The following is a 24,624-nucleotide window of genomic DNA, read 5'->3' as shown; positions in this document are numbered from 1 at the left end:
AATATGTATCTCAGTGGAACTGCAATCTGGGGAGCAGCACAGCGAAGCAATTTTTTTTTCATAAGACCATAACCTGTAGATTTACCATCAGGTAATGACTTCAATAGGTTTAACACCTCCTCCACTGACACAGTTTGCAGACTAAAAGAGCAGATCTTTGTCCAGCATGGATCTCTGATCCTCTGAAGCATGTCTAGTGGTGAACTGGAGCGTGGTAGAATGGATACTCTGTCTGTCCTCTCCTAGCCCACGTTTAGCGGGCAGAGAGGGTATCACTTCTTTAGTGAATAAGAGTTCAAAGAGTCGAAATTCATCCTTTCCGCGTGTTGATCGTCATCTTCACGTTGAAATTCGATGCTAATTTCGTTAGGTTCTTGTCGTTCAACCAGAGCTCACGCTGAGGTTGGCTTAGTTCTGTAGGTGATCTTTGTCCTTTCAACGTGGGGACCGCAAGTCCGCACGTCCTTGGAACAGGAAGTTGAATTTTCATCAACGGGTTTATATAGTGGTGAAAGAAGGTCGTGTTTCATAGTTTACAACCAGTGTCTGTTCATTGGGTGGGGCCTCTGAGAGAGCAGAGTTTCTCTATGACAAACCGTTCTCTCATTTAACCTCTCTAGGGTATGTGGGACGGTAGCGTCCCACCTCGTCAACAGCCAGTGAAACTGCAGGGCGCCAAATTCAAAACAACAGAAGTCCCATAATTAAAATTCCTCAAACATACATGTATTTTACACCATTTTAAAGATACACTTGTTGTAAATCCAGCCACAGTGTCCGATTTCAAAAAGGCTTTACGACGAAAGCAAACCAAACGATTATGTTAGGTGAGTGCCTATTCACAGAATAACACATTTTTCCAGCCAAAGAAAAGATTCACAAAAAGCAGAAATATAGATAAAATGAATTACTAACCTTTGATGATCTTCATCAGATGACACTCATAGGACTTCATGTTACACAATACATGTATGTTTTGTTCGGTAAAGTTAATATTTATATCCAAAAATCTGAGTTTACATTGGCGCGTTACGTTCAGTAGTTCCAAAACATCCAGTGATTTTGCAGAGAGCCACATCAATTTACAGAAATAGTCATAATAAATGTTGATGAAAATATAAGTGTTATGCATGGAACTTTAGATGCACTTCTCCTTAATGCAACCTCTGTGTCAGATTTCAAAAAAGCTTTACGGAAAAAGCAAACCATGCAATAATCTGAGTACGGCGCTCAGAGCCCAATCAAGACAAAAATATATCCGCCATATTGTGCAGTCAACAGAAGTCAGAAATAACTTTATAATCATTCACTTACCTTTGATGATCTTCATCAGAATGCACTACCAGGAATTCCAGTTCCACAATAAATGTTTGTTTTGTTCGATAATGTCCATCATTTATGTCCAAATTCCTCCTTGATGTTCTAGCGTTCAGTACACTTTCCAAACTCACGACGCGCGTGCAAGTCCAGCGGAAAGTACGGACGAAAAGTTTAAAAAGTTATATTACAGTCCGTAAAAACATGACAAACGAAGTATTGAATCAATCTTTAGGATGTTTTTAACATAATTCTTCAATAATGTTCCAACCGGAGAATTCCTTTGTCTTCAGAAGTGCGATGGAACAGAGCTCGCTCTCACATGAACGCGCATGGTCAGCGCATGTTCAGCTCATGGTAGAACTTACTCAATCCCCTCTCATTCGACCCCACTTCACAGTATAAGCATCAGACAAGGCTCTAAAGACTGTTGGCATCTAGTGGAAGCCGTAGGAAGTGCAACATGACCAATATCCCACTGTTTCTTCATTAGGGGCTGATTTGAAAATCGACGAACCTCAGATTTCCCACTTCCTGGTTGGATTTTTTCTCAGGTTTATGCCTGCCATATGAGTTATGTTATACTCATAGACATCATTCAAACAGTTTTAGAAACTTCAGAGTGTTTTCTATCCAAATCTACTAATAATATGCATATTCTAGCTTTTTTGGCTGAGTAGCAGGCCGTTTACTCTGGGCACGCTTTTCATCTGGACGTGAAAATACTGCCCCCTACCCCAAAGAAGTTTTAAGAAGCTAAAATTATATTTAATCTTTTCACAAATAGTTTTGTATTTAAACATTGTGAATCTGATAACTGGAATGTGTAGACTTTCCAAGGTACAGTTTATGTCATCCTATCATCAGTAATAATGTCTCAGACGCCAACTGATCTGACAACATATTCATTAAGTACCAACGCATATTTTCAACTGGTTGGATTACCGAAATATGGTTCAGTTTCTCACCTTTTGATGTTACCAGACTCTCTATGTTAACAAAGGGATTTTCAATAGTCACATCGGTAGAGTAGAGAGAGGAAAAAGGGGAAAGGTATTTATGGGGGTCATAAGCATACATAAGCATACATTCTGGTATTATTTTGGTGGACATGTTTATCTATCAGGGTATGTAGGGTGTATATATGATCAGCCGTGCAATGTTTTGGTATAAATCCAATTTGGCTTTTACTCAAGACATTGTGCTATAAAGGAAGTTTAGAACTCTTACATGTATAATACTACAGAAAATATTTCCCAGGTTACTGTTCACACAAATGCCTCTGTAGTTGTTAGGGTCAAATTTGTCTCTGTTCTTAAAAATTGGGGTTATGAGTCCTTGATTCCAGATGTCAGGGAAATAACCTACACTCAGGATCAAATTAAGCAGTTTTAATATAGCCAATTGACATTTTGCACTAGTGAGTTTGAGCATCTCATTTAGGACGCTGCCAGGTATGCATGCTTTTTTACATTTGAGGGCCTGAAGTTTCTTATAGAGCTGCTGGTCAGTAAATGGGGAGTCCAATGGATTTTGATTGTCCTTAATAGCTTTTTCTAATCCATTAAACTTCTCATGAATTTGGCATTGTTCTGCGTTTGTGTCAATTTGAACAGAGTTGTAGAGTGTTTTAAAATGGGTTGTCCGTATGTTACCATTTTGTATCACTAATTCCTCTTGTTTTGATTTTTTTTGTTTTTCAAATTTTGGCAGAAGTTGTTTGTGTTTATGGACTCCTCAAATAGTGTCAGCTGCTTGCTGTTGTACTGTGCTTTTTTGGTTCTGAGTGTACGTTTATAGAGTTTTAAAGTCTCACAGTAATTCACCATTATTTGGGTCTCTGTACTTTTGGTTGGATTTTACAATCTGCATCAAACCAGTTGTCATTTGTGGTCTTCTTTGTTTTGTTTTTTATCAATTTAAGTTGTGCTTCTTTTGCCATTTGATGTTGTAGATTGATGCCATCTTTACTGTGAGTAAATGTGGTGTCCATCTCTATTTTGGTTACTGGTTGCTTTCTGGTATTCTTCTGTGCTGTTTTGGGCCCATCTGTATGAATTTCTGATGTTGTATAGCTTACTGGGCTGTGAATGTGTGGTTGTTTCCATGTCTGTTCTTTTGAGGAACAACGTAATTTGGCTGTGATCAGACAGAGGTGTTAGTGGCATGACAGTGAATGAGCTCAGAGAGAAATGGTCAATGTCTGTAATCATATAGTCCACTGTGCTGTAGCCAAGAGGTGAGCAATAGGTGAATCTCCCCAAAGAGTCCCACCATAGTCTCTCTCTCTCTCCCTCTCTCTGCCTCTCTCTGCCTCTCTCTCTCTCTCTCTGTGTCTCTCTGTCTCTGTCTCGCTCTCTCTCTCTCTCGCTCTCTGTGTCTCTCTCTCTGCCTCTCTATTTCTCTGTCTCTCTCTCTCTCTTGTCTGTCTCTCTCTCTCAATGCAATCTCTCTCGCTCTCAATTCAATCTCTCTCTCTCTGTGTGTGTCTCTCTCTCTCTCTCTCTCTGTCTCTCTCTTATTGCTCTTTGATTACTGAGTCACATACTGTAGTTGAATCCACTGTCAATAGGCAGAAAGTAGCCTTTTGTTATTAGTCGATGTTTGTTGCTGTAACAATGTTACAGCAGTGTACAGGTGAAAGCACAGAGTTATGTAAAGCTCCTGCTGCATGCTTCCTCACAGCCAAGCTCCACTGGACAAACACACAGCCAGGAGAGGACAGACAGACTGACTGCCATTCAACAGAAGTGGAGGTGGTCATGCTGGCTCTGTAGGCTTGTCCCAGAGCAGAGTCCTGGGGTGTTAATGGCCATCCTGCCTCATTAACTCTGACTAAACCCTGTTTTCTCACAAATGTACCTTTTTCCCTATTCCAGAGCGCTTATCAAAAGTAGTGCACTATATAGGGAAGCGGGTGCATTTGTGACACAGTGCAGGCAGCATGGACTAACTGTTCACAATGGCACAATAAAACTACAGGATGGATTTATATTGGGTCATTCATTCTGGTAATGATGGGGATTTCCTGGCCATGCTGATGGTTTTATCCAAGATACAAGGCATCAGACGTAAAGTGGCATTTCAAATGACAAAAGCTTTAATACAACATTACTAATGGTTTCTAGTAGTAGTTTGAAGCAATTGAAGTAGTTTCTCACATCTTCTGCGAAGCCTAATGAAGAAGAGTCTCTCTAATGACTGTACATATAGGAAAGAGTCTTTTTAAAACCTAGGACAGTTTTTTTCATCTGTCAAACACTCTGGCTGGTATGTGGCCTCAGGAAACCACAAGTTACTTTCCATCTTTCCCCGTGTGTAATGTTTCATTCTCTGGCCAGGCCAGGAGCTCTTTATAAAGTTACACATGACGACTGGCTAGTAAATATAACACATGATGTCATAGATCAGACCATGCTGACCAATGAAAGGAGGGGGAGTGAATAACAGTATAATGACATGGAAACAGGTTTTCCAGGAGTTCCAAGTTCTGAGCATAGTCACTATTGACACATCAACACAGTCCAGACCTGCTGTCTATTATAGCATTTTAAGGTCGCTAAATGGATAAAAACACTGAATGTCCTGGCCACATTCACTGGAAAACACAAACGAACGCACACAGCGCCTTCACTAAATATATAGGCCACCTGGAGAGAACACCTGTTTTCTATTGAGGCCACAGCAACGACATGCTTCATCCAGACGGTGATCCTTCAGCCACTTCTCCATAACACTGTGGTTATGTCCCAAATTAACCCTTATTATCCTATGTAGTGCACTACTTTTAACCAGGGCCCATATGTCTCAGGTCAAAAGTAGTGCACTATGTGGGGAATACGTCATGAATTTCTGTATAGAATCTATAGATCTGTCCTGACATCTCCGTTCCAGCTCTGTCGCTGGTCATCTTCTCCAACCGGGCCTGGTGAGTGCCCCCCCCCCCCCCCCCCCCCCCCCCCATCAGTATGATAGGGACTGTCTGAGTTCAACATGCTAGCCCTCACACTAAGTTGTACCTACATTCTGCATGTGTTCTGTCTACGGTTCTACAGGTGATACCCCTCATCAATCCTGTGTGTGTGTGTGTGTGTGTGTGTGTGTGTGTGTGTGTGTGTGTGTGTGTGTGTGTGTGTGTGTGTGTGTGTGTGTGTGTGTGTGTGTGTGTGTGTGTGTGTGTGTGTGTGTGTGTGTGTGCATGTGACAGCCTGGGAGTGTTCTGGTAGAGGAGCAGAGAAACTGCAGCTGTCTAGGGTCACTGGCAGAGGGAAAAGAGGGTGAGAAAGGAGAGAGGAGAAATGAGTTGAGGGTGGAAGAGGAAGAGCGAGGTTGCAGAGAGATGGAGAGGGGGAGGGGGGGAGAGAGAGGCTGGGGAGAGAGAGAGAGTGAGAGAGCAAGAGAGAGATAGCGAGAAAGAGAGAGTGAGAGAGAAGGAAGAGGAAAGAGGCCTCGGTTTGAGAAGGCAGCTGGGAGCAATGTGATGTGCCTCTGGTGGGACAGAGATGAGTCAAACGAAAATAAAATACACATTTTCTGGATATTTATCACCAGCCTGGCCTGGAGTTATATAACAGGCACTGGTGAGTCATCTGGACCCAGGACCCAGAGTAGTGATTTAGAATACTGTATATACTGACTGGGCCAGTACAGACCTTGTTTTACACCAAGATGAATGATCACACTGACCACAGCCATGTTATGGGAGTCTGGGGGGAAGAAACAGCTTGGCAGAATGCAGAACTTCACAGAAGTATGTCATGACGTTGCCCTCTTTGGGTACAGCGAGCACCATCCCCCTCTCTCTGTCTCTTACACTCAGGCTGCTGCGACTTTAGGTCATAAATTCCTGGAGGAGATTATATCCTCATGGCCACAGTATACAGAGAGAGGGAGTTTTCATGGAGAGAACAAAGGAATTTCTTCCTCCTCACAGAACTTGAGGTCCGAACAACATTTATGTTCTGGAGAAGGTATAAAAGATCGGTGAAGAATCCAGCTACGAACTGGTCCGTTTGGTACAATTTTGTGAAACTCATGGGAGACAATAAGGCCACATTACCATAAAGCTGTTTATATAATAGCCTCAGTTATGAGGCTTACATCTAATTAATGTATAAGATGAATGAGTGAGGATGATACTGTTTGTGAAATTATGTAATGTGATTTTGGACTGTTTAATGAAGGAAACTCCAATTCCCTTTGGAGTTTAACTAAATCAGAGGACCGCCCATGAGCACAGTTATGGTCGGGCATCCTGGGACAGGCCCTTTTCTGCTCTTCCGAATAAAACCCCCACCCGGGTTTCCTATCACCAGATCAGCTAACCTCGATAACGAGAGGGCCAAGGTTTGAGAGGAGACCGAGCTTAAGGTTTGAGTAGATGGCTGAATCTTTTAACCACACCATGTGGTTAAACTCTTAGACTATCGATACCGACAGAATAAGAACAAGTCTTTGATATTAATTACTAGTCTGCAGCTAGGAATTCGGTATCATTGAACGCGAAGACCGACAACCGCCGTAACATCTATTCTATAACGACATGAATGAATGTCACTCTGAACTACCCATTCTAACCACGACAGAGACGGGCGGACAAACTCTCCAACAGAAACAAACTTTTCAACAGAGATCCCGACGACACACTGAGCGTAAATATATATATTGATTGCAATTGTTCCCGAATGAGTGAGCGTTCATGTGCAAAGGATTACCATTTCAATTGTTATAATTATCAACTTTGTGTCTCATCTCAGTTGACCCGCACTTCCCTTTTTGTCCACCAAGCCGCGATACCGGTTTATCCCACTAGGGAAACTCCGTTATCATTTCGTTGTAACTATCTACTGTTTGTTTATGCATTTCTGTGAATTACTTAGTTAGTAAATAAAGGATTTAAGACAATTGATATATGGACGACTCATAGTGAAGACTGGGTTCGTGCAGATAACCAACAATTTACGACGTTTGGAATGAGACTAACATGAGGTAAATAATTCCTTAATTCGAAGACTAAGTGATCAGATATTCAAATATCTGAAAGTTATATTAGGAAAATTATAACTTTATAATCTAAAATATTTTCCTTGGTGCCCCGACTTCCTAGTTAATTACAGTTACATGATTAATCAGTTTAATCGCGTAATAATAATTACAGAGAGTTATTTGATAAATAAGTCTTCAGTTTAATGATGCCAAAGACACGACAGGTATTATTCCACATTATCTCTAATAGTGTTCCCAAGTTTTCTAATGTTCCTGTTCTAGTGTTCCCTACTGTTCTAGGAATGGTCCCTGTGGCAACATCAACTGACTACACTCAGCTTCAGCCAAGTTCATATTAATGGTGCTGAACTCTATAGTAAATCACAAATAAACAAAACAGTTAGCATCCATTAGATTAGCAAACCTCCAAAATAGTATTTCTACTCGCAACTATTCGCTGTAAATGAATATACTAGGGTATCGCCTGATCTGACGTGAGGATGACATGTTGGGGTGTAATCATGAGGAGGAGGACTCCTCCATGGTTAACCAGTCAGTCAGTACTCTGCAGAGTTGATCAAAGCAGCAGCCTGACAATAGAGTCAATAGGACCAGCAGCATGCCTCAAGTCCTTATTATAACAAGGTGAAATTGAAGAGTGAAGAGGAAGTAAACTAAAGAAGAAAGACCGTTTTACAAAGATGCATCCTTTTTCCTGGTGAGGGAAGTCAGCCAGGTTGTTGAATGCTTTGCCCTGGAGTCATTCACAGAGAGGTGTGAGGAACGCAGTATCTTAATAACACAATGGAGCCTTCAGACACGGAGTGTCTTATTAAGAGAATGAACCCTTTCCACACAGCTCTTCCTTTGTTTTCACAGAACCACAGAATAACTGGCTTTAGATTGCACCAGTCAACACAGATTAGAGGATGTATTCAGAGAGGAGATCTGTGTGTGTGTGAGTGTGCGTGTGCGTGTGCGTGTGTGTGCGTGCGTGCGTGCGTGCGTGCGTGCGTGCGTGCGTGCGTGCGTGTGTGTGTGTGTGTGAAAGAGTGTGTGCGTATGTGTGTGTGTGGTCTAGGACAGTGATAGACAGTTCTAGGGCACTGCAGTGTCCTGTCCCATCACTGTGAGAGAGCAGGTCAGCCAAGGTGATGTTTACCATAACAAAACACCCTGACGGTTATTAAAGCTGCAGGTTACAGGCCACGTCTGAAAGACACAGCGGCTGCTATTTTCTTGCACTGTGTCACATCTCCATCTCCCTCTCTCCATCTCCTTCTCTCCATCTCCTTCTCTCCATCTCTCTAGTGCCCTCTCTCTAGCTCGCTCTCTCTTCATCTCACTCTCTCATCTCTCTAGTTCCCTCTCTCTAGCTCTCTCCCTCTCTCCATCCCCCTCTCTCCATCTCCCTCTCTCCATCTCCTTCTCTCCATCTCTCTAGTTCCCTCTCTCTAGCTCTCTCTCTCTCCATCTCCCTCCCTCCATCTCCCTCTCTCCATCTCCCTCTCTCCATCTCCCCCGGTCCCTCTCTCTAGTTCCCTCTCTCTAGCTCTATCTCTCCATCTCCCTCTCTCCCTCTCCCTCTCTCCTTCTCTCTAGTTCCCTCTCTCTAGCTCTCTCTCTCCATCTCCCTCTTTCCCTCTCCCTCTCTCCTTCTCTCTAGTTCCCCCTCTCTAGCTCTATCTCTCCATCTCCCTCTCTCCCTCTCCCTCTCTCCTTCTCTCTAGTTCCCTCTCTCTAGCTCTCTCTCTCTCTCCATCTCCATCGCCCTCTCTCCATCTCCCTGTCTCCCTCGCTCTAGTTCCCTCTCTCTAGCTTCCTCTCTCCATCTCCCTCTCTCCATCTCCCTGTCTCCCTCGCTCTAGTTCCCTCTCTCTAGCTGTCTCTCTCCATCTCCCTCTCTCCCTCTCTCCAGCTCCCTCTCTCCAGCTCCCTCTTTCCATCTCCCTGTCTCCATCTCCCTGTCTCCATCTCTCCATCTCCATCGCTTCATATCCGTCTTCTCTCTCCATTTCTCTTCTCTCTACATACCTCTCTCGTGAAGTGTTGGCAAAATGTTCTAAAAAATAAGCTGTAGATTTTTGTTAAACCAAACCAAACTGTCCCTGAACCTGTCCTTCTGTGAATTGAGGGAAAACAAGCAAACAAAAATATTCTGGGGTTTAAAAACATTATAGTGGGCAGAAAGGTCTGGGGTTTAAAAACATTCTTGTTGGACAGAAAGGTATGGCGTTTTCCCATATATGCTTGGAGTTTCTGCTCAACATGAGAACATAGCAACAGATATACATCAGTATAGATTTTAAAGGCCATATAATACATTCAGGTCACACAGGCCATGGTTCAGAGAGACGAGAATTTAAGCCTCTGTCTGACTTCTGGTTCTCCTCACCTCTACCCAGAGAGCTGACCACCCTAACCTCTACCCTAGACAGTGCACTATTTTTGACCAGGGCCCATATGGCTCTGGTCAACAGTAGTGGACTATTAAGGGAAAAGGGTGCCATTTGGGACATAACCATAGATTCTGAAGACCATCTGGTCCAGTAACATGACATCATGCAGTCTATACAGTCTCTACGGTACAGCTGTCAAATATAGGCAGAGAATATCAGCGCTCAGAGTTAGCTTCATCTCTTTACGTCATCATCATCATCCTACTCACAGTTATTATCCTGACTGTGTCGGCGTCTCAAATCGCACCCCATTCCCTGTATTGTGCACTACTTTTCACCAATGTCACATATGTGCTATGGTCAAAAGTAGTGCACTATATAGGGAGTAGGGTGCCATTTGAGACATAAGCTGTGTTTCTATTGAAGACAGATGTTCCGTTAACTACGCTTCTCTTATTGTAGGTGATTCTGGCCACATCAGATTGACTTTGACACAGACTTTTGTCTGTCCTAATTCAGCCAGCATATGCTTGTAAAAGGGAGACGGCGTGTTGAGAGTCTTGTGGCTAAATATATTGTACTTTATTAAAGCAGAGATGGTAGAAACACACTGTACTAAAATATGACATCAACAGGACCATAGGGAAGGAAATGTCTTGGTTGTGTTGACAAATAGTTACTGAAGTCATCAACAAGGTAAATACCACACAAAGCCAATAGATTTACAACCATTAGCAGTGATACGTCACTCTAGATTACCCTGGTATGAGTGGTGATCAGTCACAGAGCAAGTCATAAATCACAGCCAGACCACACAGCAGACATTCCTACCTATAGGTGAGAGTGATGGAATGTGAACAGGGTCTCCTGTACATTACTGACATACCGCCTACTACTCCCCATTATCCCCCCTGATCATAGAGTTCATGTGAGAGTTGAACCTGAGACTAAAATGGCATCGCCCCATAATCCCCCAGCTGCCCCCAGGGTCACGACACGACAAATAGTTCCCTCAGCAGTAACTATGTAGTACTAGTAACAATGATCTGGCATGCCTCCTAATTTGATCTGTGTCCCACCAAGCCAGGCGGTCAGTATAAATAGGCCTTTAAAAGAAGAGCCTGACAGGCTGTGTGTCGGGAGTGACATTCTCTGGACATTCTCTAGACACTGCTGGGGAGTGAAACCTGGACCCTGGCTGGCACACCTGTCCCCATCTGTCACTCACAACGCCATTGTCTCACAGCAACAGCCGTACCATCCTACAGAACAAGACCACAGCACTAGCAAGCAAGCCTTATGTGACCGACTGGGTTTGAAACCATGCAGGTCTTGTGTGTTAGCCCACTGAGATAAAGTCCAGGCATGGACTGACCCTGGACTAACAGAGAAGACCCCGGACTAACAGAGAAGACCCTGGACTAACAGAGAAGACCCTGGACTAACAGAGCAGACCCTGGACTAACAGAGAAGACCCTGGACTAACAGAGAAGACCCTGGACTAAAAGAGCAGACCCTGGACTAGCAGAGAAGACCCTGGATAACAGAGCAGACCCTGGACTAACAGAGAAGACCTTGGACTAACAGAGCATACCCTGGACTAACAGAGAAGACCCTGGACTAACAGAGAAGACCCTGGACTAAAAGAGCAGACCCTGGACTAACATAGCATACCCTGGCCTAACAGAGAAGACCCTGGACTAACAGAGAAGACCCTGGACTAACAGAGCAGACCCTGGACTAACAGAGCATACCCTGGACTAACAGAGCATACCCTGGACTAACAGAGCAGACTCTGGGCTAACAGAGAAGAGTGTCACGCCAACAGTGCTGAGAATTAAAACTGTCCTGCAGCGAGGACCATCTGAAGACAATCTAATGACAGTGGTTATGTCCCAAATGGCACCGTATTCCCCATATAGTGCGCTACTTTTGAACAGGGCAATATGTAGGGAATGGGGTTCCATTTAGGGCACATGCCAGATCCAACACAGCCTGGTGAAACATGTACACATGAAAAAAACCTTACCTGCACCTGCATTGGTCATCTTACTGCATATCTGCAAAGAAGAGAAACAGACCATGGTTAGTCAGAGAACAACAGAGTTTACTGCAGCCCTCAATACCACTCTAACTGCATGGCTGTCTTAAACAACAACAAAACAGATTGGTTGAAGAATACACAGCTTTTCAAAATGTTATAAATACTACAGTGTTGTACAACTCAGGTGTCTGTGGCATCCTAGTAATGACACAGAGGATATATTCAGGGAGGAGAGGAGTATTGAACTGAATTGTATCCTAGTAATGCCACAGAGGATATATTCAGGGAGGAGAGGAGTATTGAACTGAATTGTATCCTAGTAATGACACAGAGGATATATTCAGCGAGGAGAGGAGTATTGAACTGAATTGTATCCTAGTAATGACACAGAGGATATATTCAGCGAGGAGAGGAGTATTGAACTGAATTGTATCCTAGTAATGCCACAGAGGATATATTCAGGGAGGAGAGGAGTATTGAACTGAATTGTATCCTAGTAATGCCACAGAGGATATATTCAGGGAGGAGAGGAGTATTGAACTGAATTGTATCCTAGTAATGACAAAGCCATAAAAGTTAAGGGTTAATGACTGATCTATATGGCTGCTGACTGCTTTACTGTGTTACCATAGAGACCTGATGGCTGGTTCAATATGGACAGCTGGCTCATGTTTGTACATCGCTTAAGTATTTATAACATCCACTGTGATATTAGACCAACTTAGACTAACCACATGGCTTTAATCCCAAATGGCATCCTATTCTCTATAAAGGGGAAATACTGTTGAACAGGGTGCACTACAACATGGTGCTTTTCCATTGAGACTTACCACCACACCAGTGAGTCGCCAGTGTTTTATGTTTATGTCAGCTCTCGTGTTATTGTGTTTCCATCAGGAGAGTGTCACTAATGACTTGTGGTGAGCTTTATCTACAACCTCTGCATAATTAAAATCAAATCCAATTGTATAATATACAACACCTTACAGTGAAATGCTTACTTACAAGCCCCTAACCAACAATGCAGTTTAAAAAATAAGAATACGAATAAGAAATAAAAGTAACAAGTAGTTAAAGAGCAGCAGTAAAATAACAATAGCGAGACTATATACAGGGGGTACCAGTACAGAGTCACCGGTTAGTCGAGGTAATTGAGGTAATATGTACATGTCGGTAGAGTTATTAAAGTGACTATGCATAGATAATAACAGAGAGTAGCAGCGGCGTAAAAGAGGGGGGGGACAATGCAAATAGTCTGGGTAGCCATTTGATTAGATGTTCAGGAGTCTTATGCTTGGGGGTAGAAGTTGTTTAGAAGCCTCTTGGACCTAGACTTGGCACACCGGTAACGGTTGCCATGCGGTAGCAGAGAGAACAGTCTATGACTAGGGTGGCTGGAGTCTTTGAAGTCCCTTGTTTAGGGCCTTCCTCTGACACTGCCTGATATAGAGGTCCTGGATGGCAGGAAGCTTAGCCCCAGTGATGTACTGGGCCGTACGCACTACCCTCTCTAGTGCCTTGTGGTCGGAGGCCGAGCAGTTGCCATACCAGGCGGTGATGCAACCAGTCAGGATGCTCTCGATGATGCAGCTGTATAACTTTTTGAGGATCTGAGGACCCATGCCAAATCTTTTCAGTCTCCTGAGGGGGAATAGGCTTTGTCGTGCCCTCTTCTCGACTGTCTTGGTGTGTTTGGACCATGATAGTTTGTTGGTGACATGGACACCAAGGAACCTGAAGCTCTCAACCTGCTCCACTACAGCCCCGTCGATGAGAATGGGGGCGTGCTCAGTCCTCCTTTTCCTGTAGTCCACAATCATCTCCTTTGTCTTGATCCCGTTGAGGGAGAGGTTGTTGTCCTGGCACCACACGGCCAGGTCTCTGACCTCCTCCCTATAGGCTGTCTCATCGTTGTTGGTGATCATCCCTACCACTGTTGTGTCGTTGGCAAACTTTATGATGGTGTTGGAGTCCTGCCTGGCCATGCAGTCCTGGGTGAACAGGGAGTACAGAGGGGGACTGAGCACGCACCACTGAGTGGCCCCTCTGTTGAGGATCAGCGTGGCAGATGTGTTGTTTCCTACCCTTACCACTTGGGGATGGCCAGTCAGGAAGTCCAGGATACAGTTGCAGAGGGAGGTGTTTAGTGCCAGGGTCCTTAGCTTATTGATAAGCTTTGAGGGCAGTATGGTGTTGAATGCTGAGCTGTAGTTAATGAATAGCATTCTCAAATACAGTTGAAGTCGGAAGTTTACATACACTTACTGTAGGTTGGAGTCATTAAAACTCGTTTTTCAACCACTCAACAAATTTTTTGTTAACAAACTATAGTTTTGGCAAGTTGGTTAGGACATCTACTCTGTGCATGACACAAGTAATTTTTCCAACAATTGTTTACAGACAGATTATTTCACTTATAATTCATTGTATCACATTTCCAGTGGGTCAGAAGTTTACATACACTAAGTTGACTGTGCCGTCAAACAGCTTGGAAAATTCCAGGAAATTATGTCATGGCTTTAGAAGCTTCTGATAGGCTAATTGACATCATTTGAGTCAATTGGAGGTGTACCTGTGGATGTATTTCAAGGCCTACCTTCAAACTCAGTGCCATTTTGCTTGACATCATGGGAAAATCAAAAGAAATCAGCCAAGACCTCAGAGAAAAAATTGTGGACCTCCACAAGTCTGGTTCATCCTTGGGAGCAATTTCCAAACGCCTGAAGGTACCACGTTCATCTGTACAAACAATAGTACACAAGTATTAACATCATGGGACCACGCAGCCGTCATACTGCTCAGGAATGAGACATGTTCTGTCTCCTAGAGATGAACGTACTTTGGTGCGAAAAGTGCAAATCAATCCCAGAACAACAGCAAAATACCTTGTGAAGATGCTGGAGGAAACAGCTACAAGAGTATCTATATCCACAGTAAAACGAGTCCTATATCGACATAACCTGAAGTCGACATAATGACCATCGTTATGTTTGGAGGAAAAAGGGGGAGGCGTGCAAGCCGAAAAACACCATCCCAAACGCGAAGCACGGTGGTGGCAGAATCATGTTGTGGGGGTGCTTTGCTGCAGGAGGGACTGGTGAACTTCACCTAATAGATGGCATCATGAGGGAGGAAAATTAAGTGGATATATTGAAGCAACATCTCAAGACGTCAGTCAGGAAGTTAGAGTTTGGTCGCAAATGGGTCTTCAAAATGGACAATGACCCCAAGCACACTTCCAAAGTTGTGGCAAAATGGCTTAAGGACAACAAAGGTATTGGAGTGGCCATCACAAAGCCCTGACCTCAATCCTATCGTAAATTTGTGGGCAGACTTGAAAAAGCGTGTGCAAGCAAGGATGCCTACAAACCTGACAGTTACACCAGCTCTGTCAGGAGGAATGGGCCAAAATTCACCCAACTTATTGTGGGAAGCTTGTGGAAGGCTACCCAAAACATTTGACCCTGTCACGCCCTGACCTTAGAGATCCTTTTTATGTCTCTATTTTGGTTGGCCAGGGCGTGAGTTGGGGTGGGCATTCTATGTTTTTGCTCTATGTTTTCTATTTTTATGTGTTTGGCCGGGTGTGGTTCTCAATCAGAGGCAGCTGTCTATCGTTGTCTCTGATTGAGAACCATACTTAGGTAGCCTTTTCCCACCTGTGTTTTGTGGGTAGTTGTTTTCTGTCTTTGTGTCTGTACCAGACAGGACTGTTTCGTTTCGTTCTCTTTGTTATTTTGTTTAGTGTTCTGTTTTAATAAATTAACATGAACACTTACCACGCTGCGCTTTGGTCCGATGATTCCTCATCTTCAGATGACGAACGTTACAGACCCAAGTTAAACAATTTAAGGGCAGTGCTACCAAATACTAATTGAGTGTATGTAAACTTCTGACCCACTGGGAATATGATGAAAGAAATAGAAGCTGTAATAAATCCTTCTCTCTACTATTATTCTGACATTTCACGTTCTTAAAATAAAGTGGTGATCCTAACTGACCTTATTTAGGGAATTTTTACTAGGATTAAATGTCAGGAATTGTGAAAAACTGAGTTTAAATGTATTTGGCTAAGGTGTATGTAAACTTCCGACTTCAACTGTAGGTGTTCCTTTTGTCCAGGTGGGAAAGGGCAGTGTGGAGTGCAATAGAGATTGCATCATCTGTGGATCTGTTAGGGCGGTATGCAAATTGGAGTGGGTCTAGGGTTGCTTGGATAATAGTGTTGATGTGAGCCATGACCAGCCTTTCAAACCACCTCATGGCTACAGATGTGACGGCTACGGGTTGGTAGTCATTTAGGCAGGTTACATTAGTGTTCTTGGGCACAGGGACTATGGTGGTTTGCTTAAAACATGTTGAAAATGTCAGTGAAAACACTTGCCAGTTGGTCAGCGCATGCTCGCAGTACACGTCCTGGTAATCCGTCTGGCCCTGTGGCCTTGTGAATGTTGACCTGTTTAAAGGTCTTACTCACATCGGCTGCGGAGAGCGTGATCACACAGCCGTCCAGAACAGCTGGTGCTCTCATTCATTTTTCAGTGTTATTTGCCTCGAAGCGAGCATAGAAGTAGTTTAGCTAGTCTGTTAGGCTTGTGTCACTGGTCAGCTCTCGGCTGTGCTTCCCTTTGTAGTCTGTAATGGTTTGCAAGCCCTGCCACATCCAACGAGCGTCGGAGCCGATGTAGTACGATTTGATCTTAGTCCTGTTTTGACACTTTGCCTGTTTGATGGTTCGTCGGAGGGCATAGCGGGATTTATTATTAACTTCCAGGTTAGAATCCCGCTCCTTGAAAGCGGCAGGTCTAGCCTTTAGCTCAGTGCAGATGTTGCCTGTAATCCATGGCTTCTGGTTGGGGTATGTACGTACGGTCACTGTGGGGACGACGTCATCGATGCACTTATTGATGAAGCCAATGGCTGATGTGGTGTACTCCTCAATGCCCTAGGAAGAATCCCGGAACATATTCCAGTTTGTGCTAGCAAAACATTACTGTAGCTTAGCATCTGCTTCATCTGACCACTTTTTTATTGACTGAGTCACTGGTGCTTCCTGCTTTAATTTTTGTTTGTAAGTAGGAATCAGGAGGACAGAATAGGAAGACAGTTTCTTTGTGGGAAGGTGCTAAAGTTCACCGTTAGTTTTTGTTATGTAAATACCCATTGAAAAGTACCAGTGGCCTGGGCTTGGCTCCAAGTCATGGCAGGTCCACCGGAGCCATGGCCCAGTGAGACACAGGTGCCGGTCCACGTAGACAGAAACAGACGTCTGAGTCTTTGGGGGTAAAACACCTGGGTAAATCCTTAGTGGAAACTCGTCATATGTACAGTTGAAGTCGGAAGTTTACATACACCTTAGCCAAATACATTTAAACTCAGTTTTTCACAACTCCTGACATTTAATCCTAGTAAAAATTCCCTGTCTTAGGTCAGTTAGGATCACCACTATTTTAAGAATGTGAAATGTCAGAATAATAGTATTTCCAGTGGGTCAGAAGTGTACATACACTCAATTAGTATTTGGTAGCATTTCCTTTAAATTGTTTAACTTGGGTCAAACGTTTCGGGTAACCTTCCACAAGCTTCCCACAAAATGTTGGGTGAATTTTGGCCCATTCCTCCTGACAGAGCTGGTGTAACTGGGTCAGATTTGTAAGCCTCCTTGCTCGCACACACTTTTTCAATTTTGCCACAAAATTTTCTATAGGATTGAGATCAGGGCTTTGTGATGGCCACTCCAATACCTTAACTTTGTTTTTGCCACAACTTTGGAAGTGTGCCTGGGGTCATTGTCCATTTGGAAGACCCATTTGCGACCAAGCTTTAACTTCCTGACTGATGTCTTAAGATGTTGTTTCAATCTATCCACATAATTTTCCATCCTCATGATGCCATCCATTTTGTAAAGTGCACCAGTCCCTCCTGCAGCAAAGCACCCCCACAACATGATTCTGCCACCCCCGTGCTTCACGGTTGGGATGTGTTCTTCGGCTTGCAAGCATCCCCCTTTTTCCTCCAAACATGACGGTGGTCATTATGGCCAAACAGTTCTATTTTTGTTTCATCAGACCAGAGGACATTCCTCCAAAAAGTAGAATCTTTGTCCCCATGTGCAGTTGCAAACCGTAGTCTGGCTTTTTTATGGCGGTTTTGGAGCAGTGGCTTTATCCTTGCTGAGCGGCCTTTCAGGTTATGTCGATATAGGACTCGTTTTACTGTGGATATAGATACTTTTGTAGCTGTTTCCTCCAGCATCTTCACAGGGTCCTTTGCTGTTGTTCTGGAATTGATTTGCACTTTTCGCACCAAAGTACGTTCATCTCTAGGAGACAGAACGCGTCTCCTTCCTGAGCGGTATGATTCCTGTGTGGTCCCATGGTGTTTATACTTGTGTACTATTGTTTGTACAGATGAACGTGGTGCCTTCAGGCATTTGGAAATTGCTCCCAAGGATGAACCAGACTTGTGGAGGTCTACAATTTTTTTATGAGGTCTTGGCTGATTTCTTTTGATTTTTCCACGATGTCAAGCAAAGAGGCACTGAGATTGAAGGTATGCCTTGAAATACATCCACAGGTACACCTCCAATTGACTCAAATGATGTCAATTAGCCTATCAGAAGCTTCTAAAGCCATGACATAATTTCCTGAAATTTTCCAAGCTGTTTAAAGGCACAGTCAACTTAGTGTATGTAAACTTCTGACCCACTGGAATTGTGATACAGTGAATTATAAGTGAAATAATCTGTCTGTAAACAATTGTTGGAAAAATTACTTGTGTCATGCACAAAGTAGATTTCCTAACCGACTTGCCAAAACTATAGTTTGTTAACAAGAAAATTGTGGAGTGGTTGAAAAACGAGTTTTAATGACTCCAACCTAAGTGAATGTAAACTTCCGACTTCAACTGTATATAGGCTCGTGTGTCTCCAGAGAAAATATATTGCGATATTAGAGGTTAGCTGTTGGTTGTGCAGCGCCATGGGTGGCTGAATAGGATTTTTGCCACAACCGGAATAGTGCACTATAATAAGGAATAGGGTGCTATTTGGGATGTACCCATGGTAGAGCAGCCTACAGTATGAGGAAACACATATATTACAAATAGTAGCCTCTGTCCAACAGCAGAGGAGTGAGGTGGTTAACAGGTGGAGACATAGAGACAATATTCGGTCTCAGGCAGAACACTATGAGGTGAAGGGACTGATGTTGTTACTGAAGTATCCCTGCTTATTGACTGTGAGATTCAGCATAACAGGGTCGAATTGTATTATTACATTTCTGTCCTCTTCAGTCATAGTGTTGGAGAACAGAAGCAATGCTGACAGTGTCTTTCTCAACTCTCTGCTCTAACCAAGCATCTCATCTAATTCTGCAGACAGAGGAAACTAGGGCCTGCATCCCAAATGGCACCCTATTCACTATATAGTGCACTACTTTTGACCCGGGCCCATGGGGCTGTCTAAACTCTAAACTGACGTGCGTTAACATAATAGATCTAATAACAGGCTCTGACCCACTACTACAAATAAAGCTGTGATTAAAATTAGCCTACTTGAACTGACTGAATGGCCCCAATGGAGATACCAGTCTGTCTTTTACTCAAAGGGCTTCAAAGACTGTCCTAGACTTATTTCTGTCTCTCGACAGCCCAGATAAAGTCCTGTTAGTGTCCTTCCATTTTCCTCTTCACTGGTTTAGTTATACCCATGGACTTAGATAGACATTGCATGATTGGATATGTCCCATTATGGCATCTGTGAAAGAATGGGCATCGCACCATTGAGGCCATCTCCATTTTGAAGTAGTAGATTTTCTTCTACTATGAGTTGGCAAACAAACAAAGGGTGCACACTGCCACCTGGAGAGTGTTGTTTGAACATATATGATGCCAAGGTTGGCTATTTACTGACACCTGCAGTTATGGAATGTTTCCTCGTGACTATAATGCATTGGCTGATCCCTCCAGGTAACCTGTATGGAATTATGTGATCCTTCCTTAACCCCTAGGAAGTCTCTCCCAGATAACGCCTTCAAAATGTTGAAAGTCCTCAATAGCACTGCTCAAGCTAAAACAGGCCTTTGGGCTCTAGAGTCCTCTATCTCTATGGTTATACCACACCGCTTCAGTTTTGAGCAATCACCACGTCGGGTTATGGGTTAGAGGTCAGGGGTCAGGTGACAAGACACAGAAGAAGACACAGCCCTATCAGGAAGCTACCTCTGCTACAACAACCAAGATTTTTATATGGACTGACATGTCTGGTCTTTGGTGACTGATAACTGGTCTGGTCTACCTGTCTACTGCAGTGACTAAATAAATCAACTAGTTCAGACAAAACAAGTGGAAAACATTCCTAACAGGCTATGGGACATGTCCATGCTTCTAATAGTACTCTCTGAGATGCTGCTATACATTGTAGCTGGCAATGGGATGCTGTACAAAGTTCACACGAGATCTGTAAGGAATTACATAATCCCCATCATGCATTTCTTTACATCCCCAAAGAACAACGTTGACGTTTGTGTTTGACTTTTTCTTGCGTTTCTCAACTCCCCCCCTTCTCCCCTGTGGTCTATGTAGAGTACACTCTCAACCCAACACAGAGCCCTGTGGTCTATGTAGAGTACAGTCTCAACCCAACACAGAGCCCTGTGGTCTATGTAGAGTACACTCTCAACCCAACACAGAGCCCTGTGGTCTATGTAGAGTACACTCTCAACCCAACACAGAGCCCTGTGGTCTATGTAGAGTACACTCTCAACCCAACACAGAGCCCTGTGGTCTATGTAGAGTACATTCTCAACCCAACACAGAGCCCTGTGGTCTATGTAGAGTACAGTCTCAACCCAACACAGAGCCCTGTGGTCTATGTAGAGCACACTCTCAACCCAACACAGAGCCCTGTGGTCTATGTAGAGTACATTCTCAACCCAACACAGAGCCCTGTGGTCTATGTAAAGTACACTCTCAGCCCAACACAGAGCCCTGTGGTCTATGTAGAGTACATTCTCAACCCAACACAGAGCCCTGTGGTCTATGTAAAGTACACTCTCAGCCCAACACAGAGCCCTGTGGTCTATGTAGAGTACATTCTCAACCCAACACAGAGCCCTGTGGTCTATGTAAAGTACACTCTCAGCCCAACACAGAGCCCTGTGGTCTATGTAGAGTACACTCTCAACCCAACACAGAGCCCTGTGGTCTATGTAAAGTACACTCTCAGCCCAACACAGAGCCCTGTGGTCTATGTAAAGTACACTCTCAGCCCAACACAGAGCCCTGTGGTCTATGTAGAGTACATTCTCAACCCAACACAGAGCCCTGTGGTCTATGTAGAGTACACTCTCAACCCAACACAGAGCCCTGTGGTCTATGTAGAGTACACTCTCAACCCAACACAGAGCCCTGTGGTCTATGTAAAGTACACTCTCAACCCAACACAGAGCCCTGTGGTCTATGTAGAGTACACTCTCAACCCAACACAGAGCCCTGTGGTCTATGTAAAGTACACTCTCAACCCAACACAGAGCCCTGTGGTCTATGTAGAGTACACTCTCAACCCAACACAGAGCCCTGTTGTCTGTCATGATTCATCCAAAATGGCAGAAGTAGTGCACTATACAGGGAATAGGGTTGCATTTGGGATGGATTTGACAGTCCTGAACACACCCAACCCCACAGAGTGAAGTCTGAGGTTACCCCACCAATCATTCATTGTGTTTCATCGGCATGCGCGACTAACCTGAATCACATTTGTTCACAGAGAAAGACAGAGCACCCCCAAACCCATGCCTGATATTATATAACCAGACCTATAGTTGTATATGGCTGCCTCCAAAATGGCACCCTATTCCCTAGATAGTGCACTACTTTTGGTCAGAGCCCAATGGGCCCAACTCAAATGTAACGCACTATATTGGGAATTAGTTTTCATGTGGGACGCAGCTATATGTAACGATCCAGGCCTCTCATCATAGCTCAGGGCAGGGTAGGATGGATGAGGTCTCTCCACGGCCATTACTCTTCTGTGGCTTATCTCCAGAGACTTCCTCTAGGCCTCTACGCCAAGGCATAGCCATGATCCACAACCCCTAACTCATAACACGTAACTATGGGCTGAACTCACAGGACTGAATCCATCTCTCTCCACAACATTCCGATAGTTGACTCGGTTGTAAAATAAAACCTCAGACCTACACTCTATGTCCCTGGGAAAATAACCCTAGTTTTACTCTGAGTCTAAGAAAAAATAAGGGATAAAAAGAGATCATTGGGCGTCTGCTCAGCTCCTTGGTCAGATGTGGTCTCAGTAGATCAGCCAGTAGGCCAGTAGACCAGTAGACCAGTAGACCAGTAGACCAGTAGACCAGCCAGTAGACCAGTAAACCAGTAGACCAGTAGACCAGCCAGTAGACCAGTAGACCAATAGACCAGTACACCAGCCAGTAGACTTGTAGATCAGCCAGTAGATCAGTAGACCAGCCAGTAGGCCAGTAGATCAGCCAGTAGACCAGTAGACCAGCCAGTAGGCCAGTAGATCAGCCAGTAGGCCAGCCAGTAGACCAGTAGACCAGCCAGTAGACCAGTAGACCAGTAGACCAGCCAGTAGACCAGTAAACCAGTAGACCAGTAGACCAGCCAGTAGACCAGTAGACCAGTAGACCAGCCAGTAGACCAGTAGACCAGTAGATCAGTAGACCAGCCAGTAGGCCAGTAGATCAGCCAGTAGACCAGCCAGTAGGCCAGTAGATCAGCCAGTAGGCCAGCCAGTAGACCAGTAGACCAGCCAGTAGACCAGTAGATCAGTAGACCAGCCAGTAGAGCAGTAGATCAGCCAGTAGACCAGCCAGTAGGCCAGTAGATCAGCCAGTAGGCCAGCCAGTAGACCAGTAGACCAGCCAGTAGACCAGTAGACCAGTAGACCAGCCAGTAGACCAGCCTGTAGACCAGCCAGTAGACCAGTAGACCAGCCAGTAGACCAGTAGGCCAGCCAGTAGACCAGCCAGTAGACCAGTAGACCAGCCAGTAGACTAGTAGATCAGTAGACCAGTAGACCAGCCAGTAGACTAGTAGATCAGTAGACCAGTACACCAGCCAGTAGACTTGTAGATCAGTAGACCAGTAGACCAGTACACCAGCCAGTAGACTTGTAGACCAGTAGACCAGCCAGTAGACCAGTAGACTAATAGACCAGTAGACCAGCCAGTAGGCCAGTAGATCAGCCAGTAGACCAGTAGACCAGGCAGTAGGCCAGTAGATCAGCCAGTAGGCCAGTAGACCAGTAGACCAGCCAGTAGAACAGTAGACCAGTAGACCAGTAGACCAGTAGACCAGTAGACCAGCCAGTAGACCAGTAAACCAGTAGACCAGTAGACCAACCAGTAGACCAGTAGACCAATAGACCAGTACACCAGCCAGTAGACTTGTAGATCAGCCAGTAGATCAGTAGACCAGCCAGTAGGCCAGTAGATCAGCCAGTAGACCAGTAGACCAGCCAGTAGGCCAGTAGATCAGCCAGTAGGCCAGCCAGTAGACCAGTAGACCAGCCAGTAGACCAGTAGACCAGTAGACCAGCCAGTAGACCAGTAAACCAGTAGACCAGTAGACCAGCCAGTAGACCAGTAGACCAGTAGACCAGCCAGTAGACCAGTAGACCAGTAGATCAGTAGACCAGCCAGTAGGCCAGTAGATCCGCCAGTAGACCAGCCAGTAGGCCAGTAGATCAGCCAGTAGGCCAGCCAGTAGACCAGCCAGTAGACCAGTAGACCAGTAGACCAGCCAGTAGACCAGCCTGTAGACCAGCCAGTAGACCAGTAGACCAGCCAGTAGACCAGTAGGCCAGCCAGTAGACCAGCCAGTAGACCAGTAGACCAGCCAGTAGACTAGTAGATCAGTAGACCAGTAGACCAGCCAGTAGACTTGTAGATCAGTAGACCAGTAGACCAGCCAGTAGACTAGTAGATCAGTAGACCAGTAGACCAGCCAGTAGACTAGTAGATCAGTAGACCAGTACACCAGCCAGTAGACCAGTAGGCCAGCCAGTAGACCAGCCAGTAGACCAGTAGACCAGCCAGTAGACTAGTAGATCAGTAGACCAGTAGACCAGCCAGTAGACTTGTAGATCAGTAGACCAGTAGACCAGCCAGTAGACTAGTAGATCAGTAGACCAGTAGACCAGCCAGTAGACTAGTAGATCAATAGACCAGTACACCAGCCAGTAGACTTGTAGACCAGTAGACCAGCCAGTAGACCAGTAGACCAATAGACCAGTAGACCAGCCAGTAGGCCAGTAGATCAGCCAGTAGACCAGTAGACCAGCCAGTAGGCCAGTAGATCAGCCAGTAGACCAGTAGACCAGTAGACCAGCCAGTAGGCCAGTAGATCAGCCAGTAGGCCAGCCAGTAGACCAGTAGACCAGCCAGTAGACCAGTAGACCAGTAGACCAGCCAGTAGACCAGCCTGTAGACCAGCCAGTAGACCAGTAGACCAGCCAGTAGACCAGTAGGCCAGCCAGTAGACCAGCCAGTAGACCAGTAGACCAGCCAGTAGACTAGTAGACTAGTAGACCAGTAGACCAGTAGACCAGCCAGTAGACTAGAAGATCAGTAGACCAGTAGACCAGCCAGTAGACTAGTAGATCGGTAGACCAGTAGACCAGCCAGTAGACTAGTAGATCAGTAGACCAGTACACCAGCCAGTAGACTTGTAGACCAGTAGACCAGCCAGTAGACCAGTAGACCAGTTGACCAGCCAGTAGACCAGTAGACCAGTAAACCAGTCAGTAGACTAGTAGATCAGTAGACCAGTAGACCAGCCAGTAGACCAGTAGACCAGCCAGTAGACCAGTAGACCAGTTGACCAGTCAGTAGACCAGTA

General features: G+C 44.7%; 1 protein-coding gene across 2 annotated transcripts in view; it reads right to left on the bottom strand.

Annotated features, from left to right (window-relative positions):
- LOC120028319 (stAR-related lipid transfer protein 13-like) overlaps positions 1-24,624 on the bottom strand; it is a 127,682-nt gene that overhangs the window by 82,625 nt on the left and 20,433 nt on the right. For both annotated transcript variants that reach the window (XM_038973524.1, XM_038973525.1), the window contains exon 4: positions 11,731-11,761. In XM_038973524.1, the coding sequence (XP_038829452.1) occupies positions 11,731-11,761 (31 nt within the window). The remainder of the gene's footprint in view (positions 1-11,730; positions 11,762-24,624) is intronic.

Source organism: Salvelinus namaycush, chromosome 34, assembly GCF_016432855.1.
Source record: "Salvelinus namaycush isolate Seneca chromosome 34, SaNama_1.0, whole genome shotgun sequence".
NCBI lineage: Eukaryota > Metazoa > Chordata > Actinopteri > Salmoniformes > Salmonidae > Salvelinus > Salvelinus namaycush.
The sequence above is the reverse complement of the archived record's forward strand: the minus strand, read 5'-3'. Positions and strand labels throughout refer to the sequence as shown.